Source organism: Emys orbicularis, chromosome 6 (genome assembly GCF_028017835.1).
Source record: "Emys orbicularis isolate rEmyOrb1 chromosome 6, rEmyOrb1.hap1, whole genome shotgun sequence".
NCBI classification, from domain to species: Eukaryota; Metazoa; Chordata; order Testudines; family Emydidae; genus Emys; species Emys orbicularis.
The window spans coordinates 43,824,075-43,847,041 of record NC_088688.1 but is presented as its reverse complement, the minus strand read 5'-3'; the positions used below and the strand labels follow the sequence as shown (position 1 = coordinate 43,847,041).

The 22,967-nt window shown below is 42.4% G+C and overlaps 1 protein-coding gene across 2 annotated transcripts in view; it reads left to right on the top strand.

The window, feature by feature from the left end:
- Window positions 1-7,108: 7,108 nt before the first annotated feature.
- The window catches only part of THBS4 (thrombospondin 4), a 58,196-nt gene continuing 42,337 nt past the window's right edge, over window positions 7,109-22,967 (top strand). For both annotated transcript variants that reach the window (XM_065406883.1, XM_065406882.1), the window contains exons 1-3: window positions 7,109-7,196; window positions 17,103-17,303; window positions 22,683-22,930. In XM_065406883.1, the coding sequence (XP_065262955.1) occupies window positions 7,109-7,196; window positions 17,103-17,303; window positions 22,683-22,930 (537 nt within the window). The remainder of the gene's footprint in view (window positions 7,197-17,102; window positions 17,304-22,682; window positions 22,931-22,967) is intronic.

The following is a 22,967-nucleotide window of genomic DNA, read 5'->3' as shown; positions in this document are numbered from 1 at the left end:
AGATGAGAACATCGGTTTGGGTCATGTTAAATTTAAGTTGATAAGATATCTGAGATGAGATTTCAGAGAGACAGGACAAGTTGTGGTGTTGGATAGAGTGGAGACAGGAGCTGTAAGTGATCAGGTAAGGATACAAGAGTGGATTAGATCATGTTAGAAAGGTTGTAGAAAGAATAGAGATGGGGGCAAATATTGATCTTGGTGGGACCTCCTTAGAACCATGGAGGGAGGAGAGGAGGAAGATCCACTGAACAATACACTGAAGGCTCAATTAGCAAAGTAGGATGTAGACGAAGGGCACATGGAGTTGTGAAAGCCAAGAGAGGACAAAATTTCAAGAAGAAAGGTATCAATGGTGAGGTCATTAGGTACTTTGGTGAGAGAAGTTTCAGTGGAACAGAGAAAGCAGAAGCCAAATTGAAAAACTAAAATAGAATTGGAGGAGAGGAACTTAAGTCAGTTGTTGTAGACAGCACCTTTAATGAATTTGGAGGTGAAGAGAGGAAGGAAAATTGGGCAATAGTGGGAGAGAGCCCCCTTCTTGTCTGAAGGTTTGGCGCTCTTTTCTAATAGAGCAGGAAAAGTAAGGTCAGGTGACCACATAATCAGCCCAGAGACAGCAGGGTATAAAGGGCTTCCTCACCTGCTGCCCACCCCAGAGGCAGACCTGTACCCATGCTGTTACCACCTGATTCCCTACTAAGACTTGTCCGACCGCTTCTCCATAGGCAGGTCAGTGCTGCATTGCTCACACTCACTAGTTATTCCACCTAAAGAGTTAACTTATTGTACGCATTGTTCCACGCATGACAGCAAGTCAAGAGCAGAAGAACTGAGGAGAGAAGACCACGGCTTACTTGTGAGAACATCCTTGTGTGTTCCTGCATCCTGTATCCTTCGGCGTCCAGCGTTCCAGTCTGTCGTCTCCATTGGTGTCCATGTGTCCTCCCTGCCTACAACATATAGTGATGTGTTAACCCTTATATTATTTCTGTTGTACCCATTGTGTGTAAAGGGTTCTGAGGTTCAGGGCTTTATGCCCGCAGTTGCGTTAACATCTGAGTTGTTTATATCTGGTTATTCTTTAGTTGGGGTCCTTGTTTAATAAATTTTGTCTGCTTTGCGCCTAGCCCTACTTGTTACATCTTCTGTCACTAACTAAAATCCCAACGATAGAGATGGGGGAAAAGGGGTTGTAACTTGAATCTTCTTAATTAACCTATTCCAAGGTTAACAAGGGTGGGGGGAGGGATAGCTCAGTGGTTTGAGCATTGGCCTGCTAAACCCAGGGTTGAGAGTTCAATCCTTGAGGGGGCCATTTAGGGATCTAGGGCAAAACCAGTACTTGGTCCTGCTAGTGAAGGCAGGGGACTGGACCGGACCTGACCTGACCTGACCCAAGGTCCCTTCCAGTTCTATGGTATAGGTATATCTCCATAAGAGGAGGAGAACAGGTGCGGGGAACCACACTGAGTGAGAGGGAAGAAAAAGGAAAGCGTGATGAGGAGGTTGCATTGTATTTTGTCTGTGTGGAAAGGGAGAGCTGCCAAAAGTGTTAAACTCAGAATTCCTTGAAGAAGTGAAATGTGAATTATCTGGCCACTGTGAGCCTGATCCTAGTCCTAAAAAAGGCAGCAGCTGGAGGGAATTCATAGCACAGAACAAGAGAAATGTGAGTGTGGCATTATAGTTAAAATCAAATACAATGACCTAGCTTTGTGAGGTAACTGATGATAGTTGTAAACTGCATGTATCAACAGTCACAAAGAGCTATTTCTCTTAAGGGTTGTTCATTTCTTAGGAGTAGAGGGCATCTTCTAGGTGAAATTACTACTTTAAACAAGGAATATTAAACCTTCTGAAGTGTTTGTAGCCCTTATAAGAAGTTTTAGGACATGACTCAGCAATATGTATGTAAACTCCCCAAAGATTCAGCTTAGTTTGGATGGATGGATGGATGGATGGATAAATAAATAAATAAATTTAAAAAAGGAAAATCTGGTCAAATATTTCCCAATATAATAGTTTTCCCATCTGAAAATGCTGATTCCACAAAATTGAAATGTTCCATGGGAATGTATTGATTTAGTCAAAATCTTCAACAAAAAATTATCTAAAAGCTTCATGTTACTCAGGTTGAGGCACTTAATTTTGAGTTTGTCATTTTGACTATTCTGTATCATTTTATATAATAAAAATAAAAAATAAAATGCATTTTGATAAGATTGATTAGATATTTCCAAAACAATTGGGGGCAGGATTTTTATTTCACAGGAAATTTTAACATTTCTTTCCAATCTAGGACAAAAAGGAAATTTTGAAATGTTGGACTTTCCCACAGAATGGATATTCTGAGTTTTGAACCTCTATAAACAGGAACTGGTCATCCATTGAAAACATAAGTGTGATCTTATTAAACCAGTATTGGTCAAGTTATAGTGATACTGGTAACCCCTTCGCTATAATGTTTTGTTGTGGACCTATAAAGGCATTGAATAGGCTGGTAGCACACTTCAGCATTCCTGGAGCCATTCCGTGGTACTCTATTATTATAATTGTTATTTTAAGTATGCAAGTAAAATATTCTCATCCTTCAACACGGAGAGGCAAAATATCACATTATTCTCACACATGAAGAAAACTCCATTGAAATAACAATCTATTAACATCTCCAGTTCATAAAGAAATATAAAAATAAGGAAATAAGAGCAAAACCCTAATCAGACCTCCACTGCCTCAGGTCTGCAGGACATTAATGGGAGTTCCATAAACGGAGAGAGCGGAATGGCATAGTTGAAATCTCCAATACAGTTCTGAGAGCAGAGTTTTTGCCCCGAATTAGCAGGAGTATAGGAAAGTCAAAGGAAATCGTTGTCCCTATGTGTGTTTCAGAGCACTATATGATCAGCCGCATTAATTCTAAGTAAAATGCACAATTCCACACTAAGGGTCAAATTGTGTTTCTCCTAAACAGATGCGCTAGAGGGGGGAAAGGGTTCAAGGAATCTTTCCTTCCTAATCCGCCCATCCAGGGCCTAGCTATAATCTACTTCCTTGTTTGTCTGTGTAGGCACTTATATGGCTCCCATCACCTAGTATCCCTGTGTTGGAGTGTGCAAGGATAGGTGGCCGCTGCCTGCAAGTTCAGTGGCCCCAAAGGGGCCTGTTTCTATGTGGAGGGAGGGTGAGTCTGTGGCTCTTCTCTGGGTGCAGGCTAAACTGGCTGCATTGGAGGGCTACATCTGTTAAACAGGTGTAGAAGGATCAACCCTTCCTACACTGCCCCAGGGCCAAATTCATCCCTGTGCCACTGCAGAGTCCAGTGCAGGGATCAAGAGGAGGCAGCTTGCTCCCTCCCTCCCTCCCCAATCCAGGGGCTATTCGGGATCTTTTTCCACTAGGATGCTTGCCTGAAACTCCTGTTAGTGTTAATGAAAGCTATGCATGCACATTGGGAAGGATTATATGTCTTTTTTTTAAAGTTTAGGGCTTGAGCCTGCATTTCTATATGGGCAAAACTCTCTTTGAAGCCCATCTGAATTTCACCTGTGTACAGGTTGAAGGATTAGGTCTGTATTATCAAAATAAAAGTAAAAGGCTGTGATTTGGAGCAGTGTTTCATTCCTGTGTCTTAGTTTTGCAAGCATGCTGAGTTTTTTAAATAGTGACCCAGGCACCCTTTCATGCAAAACAGAGAGTCTTTTGTTGCATATTAAGAACAAATTATGAAAGTTGAATTAATCAATTGGGCCCCCCACCCCCCACCCCCAGTACTTGGAATTTGAACAAGACACTGGCTTTTTTTTTTTTTTTTGGTTAAAAAAAAAAAAAAAAGGAAAAGCAACAGTGTTGACAATTTCTCTAAATTCTGTATGCTTAGTATTCTGTTGATTTACATAAATTAAGAAAGAAAAATATTTTAACAGTTGAGTTGAGCTTCACTCACAGACCCTATATTAAGGATTACAGTCTCATGTGCCTTTAAGAATTTTCTTTATGAACATGTTAATACATGTGTGAATTTTTGATAATGTAGTGCTTAGTAATTTTTCATGATTCCTGTTCAAGATTTTAAGGTCCACTCAGCTAACCTGGAGTTGAAATTTCAGAGAATATACAACAGTAAAAATATAATAGTTAATACAATAGTAGTTTTGTTATCCGAAGAGACAGTTAAAAGGTCAAATACTCACATCCAGACAGCAAATAAACATAGTACTTTGTGAAAATCCTTTTAAAGAAGGCTGTGCATAGGTATAAAATCCTGTTCAGTCTGTAATATATTTCAGTAATAAAACTGAACATAGAAATGAAAGCCTGGAAAACTACAAGGACCTTTTATGTGCACTAAGTACATGTAAACATGGATTGACTTCTGTTTTTATAGAAGTTGTGAACTTGCTCTGTTCTCTGACATTTTATTAGGTAGCACAGCATACTTGTTAGAACCAAATTCTGCTCTCTGATATGCACATGCAACTCCTGGTGCACACATGTGGGAACAGAATTTGGCCCTTAGAAAACAAATACTGTGAAATTCATGGCACTGGAGCAGAGATCTTCCTAGAATTAAATCCACTGCTGTCAGTGCACACCATCAAGAATCACCTCTGTGACTAAATTAGAACTAGAGCTGGTCAGGGGGAAAAAAAACAATTTTAAAATGCTGTAGACAAAAAAGGGAAGTCTCATGAAAACATTCCCTATATTCTGACAAACTCTAATGAATGCATTGCTTAATGAAGCTAAAACAACTAGTATAGCAAATATTTGTGTCTGTTAACTTAGATTAGTGATGGCAAACCTTAACATTGTCCTTTTTTTCTCTGTAGTGTCTACTATAGTTACTGGATGCCTTAATACATAGCTGTCAGATTCCTTGCTTTGGTGGTGTGTTTGCCTAGGCACATAAGTTTATATTTTTAAAGAATGAGGTCTGGGGATGAAGGAATTCTCCTCCCCTGACCCCACTGAGTGTAGAGCAGCAGCAGGACTACTCGTGTCTCTAATTTTAGCCTCTGCAGCACCTGCACTCCATATGTAGTGGTGGGGCTTCCACTTGCTGAGCAGTGGGTACTCCAGTCCTACGATCCCACCCCTGAAGGCTTGCAGTGTTCAGGCACACAGTGATACCCCCAGCCCCATGGTTCTAATCTCTGCACTGCCCATTAACTGTGCACTCCATGCACGACTGCCATTGCATACTAGTCAACACCCCTTTGCTCACTAATACAAGTCCCTTCCTTCTTGTGCCCTTTGTATGATATAGACCGCTTCAGATAGCTCCTCCTTCCTGCTGATATTCAAACAAACAATGATCCACATTCTACCTGGGGTAGAGGGTAACATTGACTTGAATCCCCAACGGTGTTGCCTGTGTTGTCTTCTCTGATCCCCAGACTTCTCCCCCCTGCTCCCTAACCCAATAGAAGGCAGTGGTGCCTCTCTGGGCTATGTGCTACTGGCAAGGAGCATGAGAGGAGCCAGGCAAGTTGTTATTCCGTGGCATACTCCCTTGGGAATCCCATTTGATTTCAAGCATAAAACTGCCCGAAGATTACTTATGAGACAACCCTACCTGAATGGGAATTCTGCATGGCCATCCTGTGAGAGAGGTTGCAAGAGGAACTGGGTGTTTTTACATTAGAAATTTATGTCCTGTCCTGGCCTGGCTGGAAGACGCTGTGGTGACTGGAGAATTACTGAAATAGTGACACCACAAGAGCCTAACAATTAATTGAAAGAGAGGGGTTTTAGTTGGTTTAAAACCCAGGTATTTGTGTTTTCCTTAGCATTTATTCAACTTCTCTGATCTATAACCATATTGAATAAAAGGAAGTCTTTGTGAGAGACCTCACCACCTCAATGTATGTTTTAGAGCTCACATTAAACAAGCTCTGGGCTTTCCCAATGGTCCTTTGTCTTCTAAGCAAAGCCATGGAAGACCAGGCTTGACAATTCCTAATTTTTCTTATTAGGACCACTCTAGGAACAAAATTCGCTCCACTTTCTTAACAGAATTAATTAAATCAGTGCAACTCCTTTTTGTGGACACTTTGGAAACAGTTTAAGAGAGGCTAAGCTAAACAGATGCCAACCACTCAGACATTCTGAAATCAACCTACACAATTTCCATCAGCCATTTCCAATTTAGTTAAATCAGTTCAATTTCTGGGTGTAGACCAGCCTTCAGGTAAAAAACAAGCAGCAAAGAAATCTTTAAAGGGCATGCTTTATGTGCCTCAGTAAAGAATCCCAACAGTGCTCTATGCTCAATTTTAAAAAAAAAAATCTTTTGCAGGTCATCTTTAGGGATGTATTTAATTTCTGTTGATTTTCATAATTTATCTAAGGGCCACATTGGTTAATGCTTTCAGTTGGATCTAGGTTTACTGGAACAGATACTAATATAAATGACTAGTAGTTAAATTAATTTTCCATATGAGTCCCACTCTTGATACACGTGTATTTTTGGTGTAAAATGGAGTGAATTCGTTGGAAGACATCCCTGGATGGCCAAGGCAAGCTCCAATAACGTTGTGTAATTGTATCAGGTGTGGGTTGCTCTGTTTCAGTCTTTGCTAGTGTACAGATTCTAATTTCTTATTTTAAAAGAGAACAACCAAAGCTGTGGCCTCTCTTTTTCGAAATACAAGAGATTAGGGGAAAGTGAACTCCCGCCAAATCATTTTCTCCTTTAGGGCTGGGGAAACCCCCCTACTCCCTGAGCCGATCTCGGTGTTTCTCGGGGCAGCTCTTTATGTCAGTCTCTAACGCTGCTTGTCCCGCACAAGCCACCGGCTTCTCCCCCTGCCTCTCGCCCTCCTCCTCCTGCCACTGCCTGTCTAGGGGAAAGGACCCTGCGGCCAATGGACTGCAGCCTCCCGAAGTTCCGCCTCCTTCCCCACACAAGGAGCAGGTCCCCGGGTTAAACAGCCCCTGCCTGGGCTGCCGAGCTTGAGTGAGCAAAGCCTCCGAGCAAGAGCCGCCAGCCCCGAGCCGCGCTCCATGCCCCTCGCTGCTTAGGGGCCAGCTCCCGGCATCCTTCTCCTCTTCCCCAAAGGCGCGGCAGGAGTCTGGGCTGCGCTCTCCCACCGCTGCACTGAACATGCTGAGCAAGCGCCAAGTCACCGTCCTGCTCCTGCAAGTTCTCCTGCAGCTGTGCCCGGGCTCTGGCGTCCAGTCTGCCCCGCAAGGTAAGGAGCAGCTTCCCTTCTGCAGCCCGACGCGCGAAGGGGCGGTGATAGGAATAGGTGAGGCGCTTTCCCAGCTGACTCGCCTCCGGTCGAGGAGTATTTATTCTGCAGAGGTGCATTGTCATGCCAGACAGCAGGTGACTTGACTGGAAACATACGGTGGCAGTGATAGAAACCCCAGGATCTCTTCCCTGAGGCAAAGATGGCTACATCGAATGCAAATAAATCTCCTTAAGGTCATTATTTAACCCGTGAAAGGGGCTAAGGTAGCACAGCGGAACAGTGGGAATTAAGCTGGTTAACTGAATAGATAAGCACCAGGGTCTCGAACTTTTAAAGAAACTTTCCTTTTTCTTTAAATGAGCAATGAGTTGTCTACGTCTATTTCAGTATTGGTCTGGGATCATGTTTATCTAGATACCCAGATGTGAGGAAACCATGTGATTTCACAGGCATCTGTGACATGTTTCACCTCTTAGTGACATTCTGTAGGGTTATTCTTCTTATCTCCTATCTTCTAGTCTCCTCGGTCTTTGTTCTTCTCTCCTCTGTCCCAGTACACACGAACCGTACGACCTATGTGAGGACAATGTAACTAAGGATTAGACATAGGCGCAGTTTTCTACTTGTGCTTAGTTTTATGGTGATTTACTCTAAAGTACCCCAACAGGAATGAATGTGTCAGGCACAAACGTCATCTTAATTTATTGAAGGCTCAGTAAAGCACAAGTGCCTTTAGTATGTTAAGAGTTGGTGCCAACTTGAGTTGACCACTGGGCGGTGTGTGTGGGGGGGGGGGGCGGCCGGCGGCGCAGAAACAAAATCTTAGGTTAGTGAAAGTTAAATTCGTCCTTAGAGAATTTCAGAAAGACTCATTTGACTTGGTATTACTAATAATGTACTGGTAATGTCTGGATGCTGTGTTGTTTCATTTCCCAGTAACCTCTACTTGTAGTTATTCCACCTGTTTGCACATTTTGATTTGAACACTGTAACCTTGTAACTGAGAGATGTGATTGCTTTAGGGAAAATTCTTCCATAAGTCTGGAAAGAGGCTGTTTTTAAACGTTGTAAAAGTAGTGTACTCTCTATGTTTGCTTTTGAGGCAAAAAGATGGCATTCTCTGGAAATTATGGTTGAGATTTTCAAAATACAGACACACATCTTCCTTTGGACAGCTTTAAAAATCTGAACCTTTAACTTGTATTGACTTATTTTTACTCAGTATTTTTTTTTAAATCTGTTTTGTAGACAAAGAGTATATTTGCCAGGTTCCAAAGGCTCAAGTAGCATTTTGTATTAAATAGGCTTTCAATATCCAAGTATACATTTAGCGTAAGTATGCATTGCCTCTTCTATTTCCTACAGATTCTCTTCTACAGCTAATATAAGAATCTGGGCAGGGGGTATCTCTCCTCCTTAGACTGCACTATGTGACCGTTTTATGATGATGATTTCATTTTATATATGAGATGTTTCCTTACTGGTCTAGTCTGGTTCAGTTGATAGAGCTCTTACCTCAGAGCCAGAAGAACAATTATTTCAAGTTCTCCCCCAAGACCTCTATATAGACCAAATGTTGATATTGGGTGTACGGCACTATGAGAGATGCTGCCTTTGTATATTATAAGATGTTGGCGAGAAGTGGAGTGAGGTTTGGTGACTGCAGCAGGGGACTAGGAGTTGGGAACAAAATCCAACTAGGAGTTCTAACTCCTTGTGTGAACTTGGGGAAGTCACTTACCTTCTTTGTTTCTTAGGACTGGTCTGCACTATAAAATTAGGTCTATATAAGTCACCTTGTGTCCATCTGTTTGTTCACGTGTCCATGCTTACATTTGTCTCTGGCCAATGTAAGTGCCCTGTTCCAGCAATGCAGTAAACCCACCTCCCTGAACAGTCACTACTGAGGTTGACACAATGCGAGTGTAAACGCTGGATGGCCTGTGTTGACCCTAACAGTCCTCCAGCAGCTGTCCCACAATTCCCCATTCTCTGTGACAGTGACTACTGGGATCACAATTTTAAAGTCCTCTGCCCCGAGAGATCACAGAGACTGGAAGACACCCTCCTTTTTAGAACTCCTCGTGTTTTCCAATTGCCTTTTCCTGATTGCTCACCTTGGCAAGCACACCGAGCAGCTCACCCTTGTTGTGTGCAACCACTTAGTCAACTATGCCAGCTCCATGCACTAAACGCACTCCTGCCTGGTATTGGATCTCCTGGGCCTGTGCGGAGAAGAGGCTGTGCAAGCACAGCTACAGACTCGCCATAGAAACATGGATATGTACAAGCAGATTGCACTGGGGATGTAGGCAAAGGGGTACACAGGGATCAGCAGTAGTTCCACTCCATTAATTCATATGAAACATTTGTATTACATTGCCTGTGGTTTTTTGCACTGCTTTTCCTACTCAAAGTTTTATTTTTGGAGACCCAAATTATCTTTTTTAGTTCACAACAAATATTGCAGAATGCACACTGGTACTTAAAGCAAACAGTACTTATAAGTGTACAGCCGCCACATAATTCATAGATTCAGTCTATTTATAAATGTGCAGCGAGCACTACACAATTTTTAGCAGCACCCAAAGCTCCAGGCCCAGAGAACCCTCCAGCAGAGAACACTACTCTGGCTGACCACTAAAGTGCTCTTTCAAAGCCTCCTTCAACCACATAGCTCCATGTTGGGTCTTATAATGGCCCTCGTGTTTGGCTGTTCAAAGTCAGAGCTTGCTCCCCCTTCACCCTGGCAACAGTATTTTTCCCCTTTGCCTCAGTTATTATGCAGGACACAACAGACAGCTATAACCATTGGGATATTTTTCTTACTGTGATCCAATCTAGTGAGTAAACGCCATCAGCGCCCCTTCAATCTACCAAAAGCACAGTCAACTGTTATTCTGCACCTGCTGAGCCCGTAGTTGTCTCTTTTCTTGGTGCTGTTAGGGTGGCCAGTGCACAGCATGAGCCAAGGGAGCAAAGGGTAGGCTGGGTCCCCTAGAATCACTGCTGGCATTTCAATATCACCAGTGGTAATTTGCTGGTTGGGAAAGAATGTCCTGTGTTCTTAAAGATGTGAGTGAAATCCGTCACCAGCCCATGCTGATATCAATGAAGTATCCCCAGTGATCCATCAATGCTTGCATAACCACAGAAAAGTACTCCTTTCTGTTGATGTACTATGGCTAGTGTCAAAATAGGGATATGCATGTTGTCTGTCACCCTAATGTGCTGCAAATCCATCCACTATGTCCTGCACATTGCTGAGAGTCACTGTCCTCCATAGCAGGAGACATTTAATGGACCTACAAATTTGCATGTTCCCACTGTGCATTTTCCAACTCCAAAATGATTTCCTACTGACTGGTAGCAATCTGGTGTTGCTTCCAGAGTATGATTGCCACTCATTTCTCCACTGTCAATGCAGTTCTCTTTCTGGTGCACCTGCACTGGAGGACTGGGCGAGCTTGGGGCACAGATCCAGGAATATGGACTCTCTCACACCTGGAAGTTCCTTGTTGTTCCTAACCTGCATTATGATGCAATCTCATCAGTAGGTGCTCTTTTCTTGGGCCCAGAAGTGGTGCTTAATCATCTGCAGCTGCTCCGTGAACACCGCCGACAGCCTTGAATGGTTTTTCACCATGTTCCTTAGCAAACTATCCTTGAAGAAATCCTCATGTCCCCTGTTGTTGCAGTACTTCCTGCGAGTCTGCAAATATGGGAGAATCATGCATCCTGTATTTGCAGCATTCATGAGAACAGTGCAGAGCTTTGTGGGCTCCATCCTTCTGTCAGAAATGGCAGACACCAAAAATGCCATGTGTGGTGGGGAGAGGGGGTTGTTTTTTTTAATAAGTCTTGAAAATTATGTGATATGGATGGCATTATGGAATGGAGAAAGTTGCATGCTGGGAACTTGACCCCTAGCTTCCAGAGATCCCTGGGCAAGCATTTCTATCCCACAACACATTGCAAAAATTTCCCAAAAGGCATCATGCGAGCACATGGCGCACTGGTATACCTGCACTTCACTTTGCATCAACACAAGCACTCCTGGTGAGTATGTGCAGCAGCAATGCAAGCATGTATGCATATGAGAGAGATACAAATTTCAGCTGCTGTACGCTGATGTAATTTGTGTTGACCAAAGTCTGTAATGTAGGCATGGCCTTAGTTTACCCATCTCTAAAATGAGCACAACACTTACCTAACTCAGAAAGGTGCTTTGCAGATTAATTAATGTCTGGAAAGCACTTTGAAATCCTGGTATGAATGTTCCTTTAACAGTGGAGTATAACACACATGTGAATAAATAACTTCTGATGTTATTACTTTCTATCACTGGTATCCCAGTGTTTTACTAAGGTGACTGTAGACGAGCAGACTCACCCCTGCGGCACCTCCTGCTGGTTACTTCCGGAAATTAGCTCATTTCAGCATTGGAGCGCCCCCTGCAGGCCGGTGGTCCGCCTGTCCTCCAGCCCCCATGTCCCTCCCGGTCCCCTTTTATCTGGGGTGCTGCCCCCTGGCAGTACACCCCTCAGTACTAGGGTCTCCCCTCCCTGGGGAACTCCCACCCACTATCCCTACCTCGCCTCAGAATAAGGCCACTGCCAGTCACCAACTAGCCCCCGCTCCCTGGGGCAGATTGCAGTATAGGCCACTCATCACAGGCAAGGTTGGGTTTGGACCTGCTGCCTTGGCCGCCCTCTGCAACCCCCAGTACCCCTTGGCCTCCTACTAGGCCGCAGCCTGGGGCTTTCCAGGCTGGAGCTCCCCAGCCTGTCCCCAGCTCTGCTCCACTCAGGTACTCTGTCTCTAGCTCACTGCAGCCAGTCCCTTCTCCCTCTGAAGGCAGAGAGAGACTGATTGACCGCTGGCTCACAGCCTTTTTATATAGGGCCAGCTGAGGCCTGATTGGGGTGTGGTCCAGCTGCAGCTGCTTCCCAATCAGCCCAGCATAGCAGCTCCCAGCCACAACCTTCCCCCAGGGCTGTTTTAAGCCCTTCAGGGCAGGAGCGGGGTAACCACCCCGCTACAGTGACCCACCAACTGCCTTTTGTCTTTTCTTGCACACCCAGGATCCAAATTCACGGGTGGAAGAGCCCAAAATCATAGGCCAGAGTCATCCTCCTCTGCCACCTCCTCCTTTTCACCCTGCTGAGGGGTTGCTCACTACCTGCAGCAGCACCCTTCGCACTGCCACTGCAACCCTAATCCTGGTTTAGGCCTTGGGGTGATGGGATTGGAGAGCTAGCCCACCCTGCACTTACCCTGCAGCATCTGCTCCTGTTCTACGGAGCTGGGCTCAGCTCCTTGCTCTGGGGGTTGCAGCCCAACGAGCCAGGTTGCAACGCCACTCAGGTTTGGCCTGGCCACCCTTTCATCATGGATGGCCTCTTCTTCCCTCTCACAAACCAGGGCCTCCCTTCTAAACTGGGCCCACAACCTATCTAGAATCTTCCCAACCAACTGGTGGGTTGCAACACACCATTTAAGAAACATGGCTTTATATAATAAAAGTATGCTACACAGGAAGTCAGTACTCTACTCTATTTCAGTAAATGTTTAGGCTGCAAACATACTACATGTTCAATAACTTTAGCATTTTTACTGGATCAAATTTAGCTTGATTGTGAGCAGTTAAACTCTGGGAATTGCACCAGTTTACATTAAGGAGGCATTTGGTCCGTTGTGCCTTTTCAGCCCTCTCCATCATCTTGATAATATGCTAGACAACATTCAAGGCTGGGGGGCATATCGGGGATTTAAAACATTTTTAGATTTACTTTACAAGAAGATATTGACTTACAAAAAATATTAGTACGTGTCTTTCCGCTAATGACAATAATAATGAAACTGTACTGTCCTTGACAGTGCTCTCCCAGAAAAACAAGATTATTAAAAACAGAATTAGAAAACATCTGGATAAACAATATGACAGGGACAAACCAACATGGCTTCTGCAAAAGGAAAATCATATCTCTCAAATCTACTAGACTTCTTTGAGTGTATCTACAAAAGTAAGAGGCAAAATATGGTCATGGTTTAGAAGCTGACAATAGAGACAGAAAACAAGGAGTAGGAATAAATTGTTAATTGTCGACATAGCAAAAAGTTAACAATGGAATACTCCAAGGTTCCATATTAGGGGTGAAATTCTGGCCTCACTGAAGACAGTGGGAGTTTTACCATTGATTTCAATAGGGCCAGAGTTTCATCCTAGGGGCGATGTTGTTTAATATGTTTTCTTAATTATCTGGGAAGGGGGTGAACAGTGATGTAGGAACATTTTCAGCAGACAGAATTATTTAGGTTAGTCCTGACTAGAAAAAACAACTTCAAAAGGCTCTAACAAAGCATGATGGCAGATTAAATCCAGAATTGACATGTGCAGGGTAGTGCGTAGTGAAAGGAATAACCTGCACTTCTTGTACACATTGCTAGATTCTAAATTAACGTAACCACACAGGAAAAAGACCTGAAAGTCACCATAGACAGCCCAATGAAAACTTATTTTCAGTGGGAAATGGTAGTCAAAAATATTAGAATGCATGAAAGATGAATTATAAAATAGTACTGAAAATTATAATGCCATTATGTAAAACATTGGTATGCCTTCATCTGGGATAATATGTTTGATTCTGATTACTGCATCTCACAGAAATAGAAGGGGTTTAAAGATGGGTGACAAAAATTATTAGAGGCCTGGAGAGACTTACATATGAAAATGGACAGAAAAGAAATAGGACTGTTTAGTTTAAACAGGGGACAATAAGAGATAAACTTGAGGTGTACACATTTATGGGTTTTATATAGAGAAAATAGAAATTCCTGATTTACTTTCTCATAATACAAAAACAAGAGCACAATGAAACTGAAAAGTAACACCTATAAAACTGATAAAAGCTTTTCCTTCAAATCATCATGGTGATGCATCTATTGCTTACAAGTCCACATTGTCTGACACACTTTGTTGGTCTACTGCCTTGGACAGGAGCCCTTTTCTGCTGGTCTCCTCCCTGATCCCCTCAATAGCTTCCCTCATTGCCTTCATTCTCCCAAGCTCCTTTCTCCTCTAAGAACTTCACATCCTCTCTTTGAGAATTCCCAGATTGCACAGTTAGACTTAACATTTTTGCGGAGGCCTCCAAAACAATATTTTGTCATTCTCTTCAAATGTAATTAATCCCCCTCCAACATTATCACACTGCACTGTACATCCATCCTAAGGAATTTGGAAAGAGTTAGTAAGATGATTCTTGGGATACACTGAAAACTTCACTGACTCATTTGAAAAAAGAATGAAAGAACAAAAGAGTATGTGTTTGGGGACATGTTTGGCTGCATGAATGGAGATCTACTGCTTGTTCCTTTCAGTTCTAGCAATTTGCTCAAATAAGTTTGTTTTAAAGTCTGCCGTTCCAAGGAAAGGGGCTAGAAGATTACTTTTCTTAAAATGAAAGTGTGATTCTCTTTTACATTTCTTCTTGTTCCTTCCAAACAGATCATGGGCTTGCTGGGGCCTCAAAGCTGGCACTACCCAGAGAACACTGCTAAGTGTGTAGACATACCTGTAGGAGGGTAGACGCTTGTCCTAGCCAGCAACTGTTGCTAGCAAGTGAGTGCCTCACACCAGGGATGGATTTGACTAATATATGCCCTTTTCAATAACTGTTTTAGCATTTAACAGACCTAGAAGATTTCTATTCTATGCCAATGTTATAACTTAGAAGATTTAGCTGCATATTTTGGGTGGTTATTACCTGCAAGAGTTTGCTGTATGAAGTAGTGAGTTGTCCTTCTGTCTTTGATTGGGGCTATGTGGCTTCTTTCTATGGGCCAAATGTGAAGAAGTGTCAATCCCTCCTCCACCATATCATTGATCTCAGTAGAAGTGAGGGCTCAATCCTTCTTGGTTGCCCTGTGTATATAATGAAATCATTTTTGGATATAAATTAATGCTAGCAATGGCATTTGGCGAGGTGGCTCTCAGACATTCATTTCTCTGGTATTCGACAATAAATCTTGGGTACATTTAGAGCCTGGTCCTTCTTTTGTAGTGTACCACAAACACCTAGTAAAGTCAGTGGGAGATTGAGGTGCATAAGAATCAGGCCATTAAATAGTAGAATATTAGTGCAACTTTCAATAGGTTTATAAGAAATGAAGGCCGCCTATAAGGGGAGAACCTCCTTCTTTCCTCATTCTGTGGGGGAATTCCATTTGCATCCAAATGCAATGGGGAGTGATTCTGCCCTCTAACCCATCTGGTATCCTGAAACTTGCATAGAACTTGGGAGCATGGAATCCCAGTGCCTCCTTAGAGCTGAGGTGTTTTCATGTGATCCTGGAGGAAGCTGTGTTCCCATGTAGTCCCTTCTGTTGGCTGCCCTGGAGACAACTGCTGCCCCGGGTGTAGGGAAAGGTGCATTCAGTGGAATTCATTATACAGAGCGGTCACTTTGAAAAATAATGCAGTCAAAATTGACTGAGTCAAAATTGTTGTAGCTGAGGGACAGAGTTATAGGAGATGAGGCCAGGCAGAGCAGGCCTACCTGTCCCTCACCTTTTCAGCCTAAACTTTATATTATAACTTTGGAAAACTAAGGCAGAGCATACCACAGAGCTGCTGTTACCTTTCTTCTGTGTATCCAGTCTTCCACCCCCATTGAGTTCCACCAGTTTTTGTCTTGTTAGTGAGGGTGGGGTAATATAGCCCTAACATAATGGAGCTATTAAAAGGGCATACCTTATGTACAGCACTGTGACTAAATAAACAGAACTACCACAAGTTTACTGAAGTGGTTCCCTTGTAATTAGTTCTTATAGGAAGGAGATAGGAAATATGCAATTTTAATAATATTTGGTTTATATCCGAGATTTGCAAGATTTCTAGTAGCATTGGTGATTTGGTTTGGAGGCATTTAATTAACTTTTACCCTCCCATCTATATTTATTACTCAAAAAGCAGTAATAATTAACGACCATAGTAAAATAACAATATTTCATCAACAGAAAAGTGTGCCTTTGTTCCAATTCTGTCTTAGAAAAATGTATTCAAAGATTTGGAAATATTGAGAAAAGCGTGATTTGATATAGGTGTTAAAAAAGAAAGTGAGAGATATTCTATGCTTCTAACTATGTGAGACTATCAGAAAAAGGTCTATATGCATTCTTTAAAAGTTAAAGAGAATTCAAGTAGATTTAATTATGTCACTCCTTTCAGTTTCTTAATCTATGCCTTCAGATGTGCCTTGATTTGGTATCAGTACTATGAAGAGAATGTGGGTCTTATTTACGTAAAATGTCTTCTTTTAGCCTTCTGGAAAGTCAAAGAAAGTAATCATTTATATCATATTAGATATCTGCCTATATAGACTATATTAACTGAAACCAAAATATTTGTACCGTACAGTACACTGAAATTTTTACATGCAAATTTTGACTTTAGATCTTGGACTTGATTGAAGCATGAATGACAGTGTCTGAATTTATAAAAACAACAGTGGGTTAAGAGATTTCTGTTAAAAAGATGAATTTTAGAAATCTGCATTAAAAGATTTTGATAATTTGAATTGAAAAATAGAGTAAAGGATGCTAGTATTTGAGCAATAATAGATAATACTTGCTAACAACTGTTGCTAAAATGAAATAAGTGACAACAAAGGCCGTAAAGAGTCTGATGTCATGAGTGAAAAATTGCTTTATATATTCTAGCTGCAGTTCAGAGAGAATTTGGATTAATTGCTCAAATATCCCCATGACAACAAAGAATAGTTTCTATCCCCCAAAGAGAAGTCATTGAGGGATATTAGATGAAGTTCTCTTGGGTCATTATTGTACTATGATTTGATATATAGTTTACCTACCAACTTCCCAAATCCTTTTATTTTACAGTTTTTGATCTTCTTTCATCTCCCAGCCGGAGACTGGTAAACTTTCTACAGCAAGCGCTTGCTGATCCTACATTGAATGAAGTATATGTGCTCTCAACATTCAAATTGCAGACAAAGAGTACAGCCACCATATTTGGCTTATATTCTTCAGATGACAATAGCAAGTATTTTGAATTTACAGTGGTGGGGCGATTGAATAAAGGTAAGTTATTTGACCCCAACTTCCTTATTTTATGGATCTACAATTATTGACATGTCTGCAATAGTCTTTACAAATGTTATTTGCAGCTACTCTTTTGTTGTTTATTTCACTACTCATCACCTGCTCATTCTACTGCTCAGGAAGATATAAGTGTTGGCAACATTCTCGCCTCCCTTTTTATGCTTCCTTGCACAGCACTGATACTACCCTGATGCCTACTTGGAGAAGCATGCTGAGAAAGTCAACTGGGGTCTCTGCGTTCTACTAGCCAGCTTGCTACAAGCAAGCGCTGAATGGCTCCTAAAGAAACATGTAAAGTTGTTTTCCTTCCTTTTTCCCCTTGGGACAATCACTGCTTCTTATTACTAAGGAATGTGACAGACACACGCACTTGCTGCCTCATGCATATGAAAGAAGGGTACTTGCGCCATGGACCTGAAGTTTAGATTTGACTGTGCAAACCAAATGTTCCTAGCGCTTATAGAATCTTTCAGGTGATGGAGAATGTTTGTTCTCTGTTTATTGGAAACAGTTAATTAAGAGGCACCGTACGGACTTGAGCAAAGTTAGAAATATATTTGTTGAGAAATTTTAAGTTAGATGTAGGAAAATTCTCCCACTCACTTAAAAGAACAACTTATATCTTTTTAATTAGAAAATACAGAGGCGCATACAGAGAAAACCCTTAAAACCAAAGGTCTGGTCCTATAGCTCCAGGAAACTGCTCCTGAAGTCAATGAGTAAGAACAGGGCCGGTGCAAGGATGTTTCGCGCCCTAGGCGAAACTTCCACCTTGCACCCTCCCCGAGCCCTGCGGCGGCGCCCCCCCCTGCGGCAGCTCCCCACCCCCCCTGGCCCTCCCCTGCGGCAGCTCCCCACCCCAGCTCACCTCTGCTCCGCCCCCTCCCCGAGCCCTGCGGCAGCTCCCCCGTGGCAGCTCCCCCCCCGCCCGGGGAGCTGTGTGGCAGCTCCCCACCCCAGCTCACCTCTGCTCTGCCCCCTCCCCGAGCCCTGCGGCAGCTCCCAACCCCCCTCCGCCCTCAGGCACCCCACCCGGGGAGCCGTGCAGCAGCTCCCCACCCCAGCTCACCTCTGCTCCATCTCCTCCCCAAGCATGCCGTCGCTGCTCCACTTCTCCCGCCTCCCAGGCTTGCGGCGCCAATCAGCTGTTTGGTGCCGCAAGCCTGGGAGGGAGAGAAGCAGAGCGGGGCGGCGTGCTCAGGGGAGGAGGCGGAGCAGAGGTGAGCTGGGGCGGGGAGTTCTCCTGCGTGCCCCCCCCCTTACTTGTTGCAGGCAGCCCTCCCCGCGCCCCCCTTGCCCCAGCTCCCTCCGCCTAAATGCCGACGACGACCGGGGCAGCCGAAGATCTGGCCACTGCGGTCACCGCCGAAGAAAATGCCGCCCCCCAAATGCTAGTGCTCTATGCGACCGCCTAGGTCGCCTAATAGGTTGCACTGGCCCTCAGTAAGAACTGCAGGATCAGGCACAGTGTATATACACACACACGTTGTTGAAAAAAAATAAGTCACGCTTGTGTCTAATTTGCAAGAACTTTTGCATGCCTTCAGATCTTTCTTGGTATGCATTAAGGAACAGACTTTTTGAGCTTTATAGACAATGTTTAAATTGTTCCCTGGCAGTTCTTAATATGTTTCTATTGCACACAGTGAACACGAAGAGTGAGTTACCTTCTCATCTTTACAGATGATCCCTCTGTGTCGGGATTGAGGTATATTGATGGGCAGTGTGGAGAAGCTTGCACTGTCACTACTCATTTCCTTTTGGACTCTTGAATACGTAGAGAATTTCAGTCTACAAGGCTGCCACTCTAGCACCATTATATGATAAATTCAGATTTAAGATTAGTTAAACAGACAGAACTTCCTCAGTAGAGCTGTCCATTGAGATCTATTCTCCCACATTATTTTAGTGTGGTTTGCCTAGGACATGCACCTGTATAATTAGTTAACATTTGTTAAGTGCTTTGAAAATATCCAGTGTGCAGTACAATAGCTGTGGGCAGTAGGTCAGAATGCTCATTGGAGTGGGGCTTTTCACTACAGCTCATCTTAGTTAGATGATTACACGGAATCTGGGGATGATTTGGCATCCTTTTGAGGGTAAATATAGTATTATTTCAAGACTTTATTGTTATGCACATTGTGGGCCCAGATGGCAAATGGACACCTAAACAAGATGTGAAATCTAAACATTTGTACTTCATAATATAGGGGCATAATATTTCCACTGATGCACTAAGTGTTGATCTAAGCAACCCGAAGCAGAAGTTAGTTATCTGTGACTGTACCATGTTTGAAAACTGGGTCCAGATGTTTTGCACACATTCTGGTTTTGTTTTTGTTTATTCTATTGTAAGTACGTTAATGTCTGTGTGAGGTTTACAGCAGAATAATTGGACGTGGGTTCCCTCCCACCCCCGGATTTGCTAAGTCTACACTAAGATCTTGTCTATACCAGAAAGGTGCACTGGTTTAACTAATTCAATCTAGTTAAACTGCTGTAGACTTCTAATGTCAATGTACAGTAACTGGTTTAAATCTTGCTTATATCAAATTAATGTAATCAGTCTTACTGATGCAAGATAATTTGATAAAAGCAAGAGGTGAACCATTTTAAGTGTATCTAGATTAGGGATTTGCACCTGTTTAAGTAGGTCATTTTTTTTTAATTTGATCTAGTTAAACTGGTGCATTTTTCATAGACAAAAAGCTAAAATAGTCCTGCAGACTTCTCATGCTCACTGCCTAATAAGGGCACTTGGAGAAAAACTGTTCTCACATAACAGAATTACCTCTTTTACATCAATGTTTCTTTTAAAATCTAAATAAATATAACTGATATAGCTTAACAGCTCTGTGAGCCACAGTCTATTACTATGCTGCAGCTGTAGTTTCACTGAACATTTTCTAAGCTCAGACCATTGTATTGGCTTTCAGGAGCCAGAATGACAGTGAATGTTTTTTAGACAGTGCAAGTAACTGAACACTTCGTTATCTGCAGGTCGTCCGTGTCAAGCATTCTGGCGGTGGGAGGGTACTTGCAGGATCACAGGTGATTTGAGTGTAACTGGGGCTGTAGTCCATCAAAACTTTGCCCTCATCTTCTTCAACAGACTGTTCCAGCCCCCTCGACCGGCCTTTGGCTTTGGCCCAATAATGAGTCCTTGGATCTTCCTCTCAAGCCAGACAGTTCAGCTGTCCTAAAGCTATCCTGGCAGGTGGCCAGCAATCAGTTGTGTGCTCCACCACTGTCCTCTGGTTTCTCTCTGACTGACTCACTGCTGTGTTCAGTCATTCTGACTGCAGGGCCCAGTTCCAAGGATCCTGCTTTAATATATCCCCATGCACGTAGCAATCACATAAGTAAATGCCTGCAACATAGAGTTGGCAAGTGAAACTCAGCATTTGCCAGTAAGCAGAGTCACTTTTTGTCAAGTTACTGATGACCCCAAGTGATTCTAAGGAAATCTCATGTCTGGCTGTTTTTGTACATAGAAAATGCTGAAAATAATTGAGTCATTGACAGCAACTGCTGAGATTTCCAGAAAGGATATATAAACTAAAGATAGAAGGGGCCACACACTGGTATAAATCAGAATTGACTTCATCAGATTCATTGGAATTACTGTGGATTTATACTGGTAAAACAGAGCAAAAGCTGGTTCTTTATATTTAAGAAATGGAAAGAAATGACCAAAGCAAATGATATCAATGTAGTGTCCAAAGAAAATTCTAAGGAAGTTCAAAACACATAAGAAACACAAAGAGTCATTAATAGTATAAAAAGAATAGTGGAAATCCCAAACCTTAGAATAAATGACAACTAGAGGGGTCATGATAACTGCCTACAAGTATCCAAAGAGTCTAAACACCAGTCTCTTGTTTCTTCAGTTCTAGAGGGTTGTAATCATAAATATATCATATGTAATATGTGCCAAGTGGCTTTACATACAGGGAGCATTTTTGTATTTTCCCTTTATCCTACCTACAGACCTTCTGCCTCACTCACACAGACTCATTGGGTAACTTACAGATTTCTCATTCCCGAGAGCAGTAAAATGTTGCAAAGTCTGGACACTAGCTAGGAAAGATGTTCCAGCAGCTGTTTTACCCTATTAAAAAGAAGCTGCAATTATAAAAAAAAAAAAAAAAAAATCCTCCAAACACTTTTATAAGATTCCAAAAGAGGACAGAAGTACATTACTATTGTTTATATATGTAATTAGCCTTGATTTTAAACAAAATTTGGACAGTTACCATCCCCTTGAGATGCCTAGGAGTCCAAGTTTGCAGGTATCTGGATTTCTTAGCCAGAGCGAGTGATATCACAAAAAAAGGGCCAGATTCCAATAACGTTACTTAAGCTAAATCAACGGGATCTTGGAAAGTAGCTGTACACACCATAGATGTGTTCTCCCTGTTGCTATTATGGATCTCCACATATGCTCAGCTAGGTTGCCCCCCCATAAGAGATTGTGGACAGAGGAAGGTTTAGCAGGTAACCATGGGGATAAGTGCTGGGTGGCATTGAGGAGGTGTTTCATTCTCGCTTGTAGATTCAGTTTCCTTAGGGGATAGATTTTTCTTTTCCAATTTTACTCATTTTTAAAAGTTTTTTTCAATATAGTAATTTAGTTAATAACAAGAGTGTCTGTGTGTGAAGTGCAGTCTATCCTGGGGGCCAGGCGAGTACATCAGGTAAGCCAGATGTTTGACAACTCTTCTTTATCAGGAAGCATTAAAAGAAGAGAGATTTTAGTACTATGTTTGCATTCTCTTCTGTGTTACTTTTTGTATTCATTTTCTGTTCATCATGGTGAAAGACAGATAAAGAAATGGAATCAAGTAATAATTAACAGTGTATTTGACTGCACAATTGTTAGCATCCTTTGCAGAGATGTTATACTCATTACTGAAACTTATACTCTAGCTATGCATTTCTGCTGCAGAGTAACTTTTAGGCTGTCGAGTATAATTCTGCCATACTATTAATTGCAGATTGCCAATTAAATGCTGTACCACTGTTAATGTGTATTTTATTACATTATGCCCTCTTATGATGACATATGCTCCATCATTTGAGTAATTTAAAATGAGCCTGAACAAAGCACTGGAGAATGATCTGTAGGCAACAATACTGCACCTATGAGTTTTCTTCCATCTGCAATTCTATGTCAAATTTATATTCCCTGCTTATATTTGCATATGGGATACATTTGTCAAAGCAGAAGTGATTAAATAAACCAGAGCAGTGAGAAGTATCCACAGTGAGCTTCGAATCACCAGCCACTCAGATTATCAGGACACGCGTCACGTTTTGTGTTGCCATCCTATAGTCATGTTTTGTATTTTCTACTAGTCATCCTGCGTTACGTGAAGAATGATGGGAAGTTAAACTCTGTGATGTTCAGCAACACCCAGCTGGCTGATGGGAAGCGCCATGCAGTCCTTTTGAGGTTGAGTGGTCTGCAGCGGGGATCCATCACAGCAGAGTTATATCTGGACTGCACGCAGGTGGATGCCATTCAAGGTCTACCTAAAGCATTTTCAGGTCTATACCACAGCTCAGAGTCTGTGGAAATTCGCACCCTACCAAAAAAGGCACAGGTAAGTATGAAAACTTAAGAGCAGGTGGAGCAATTAG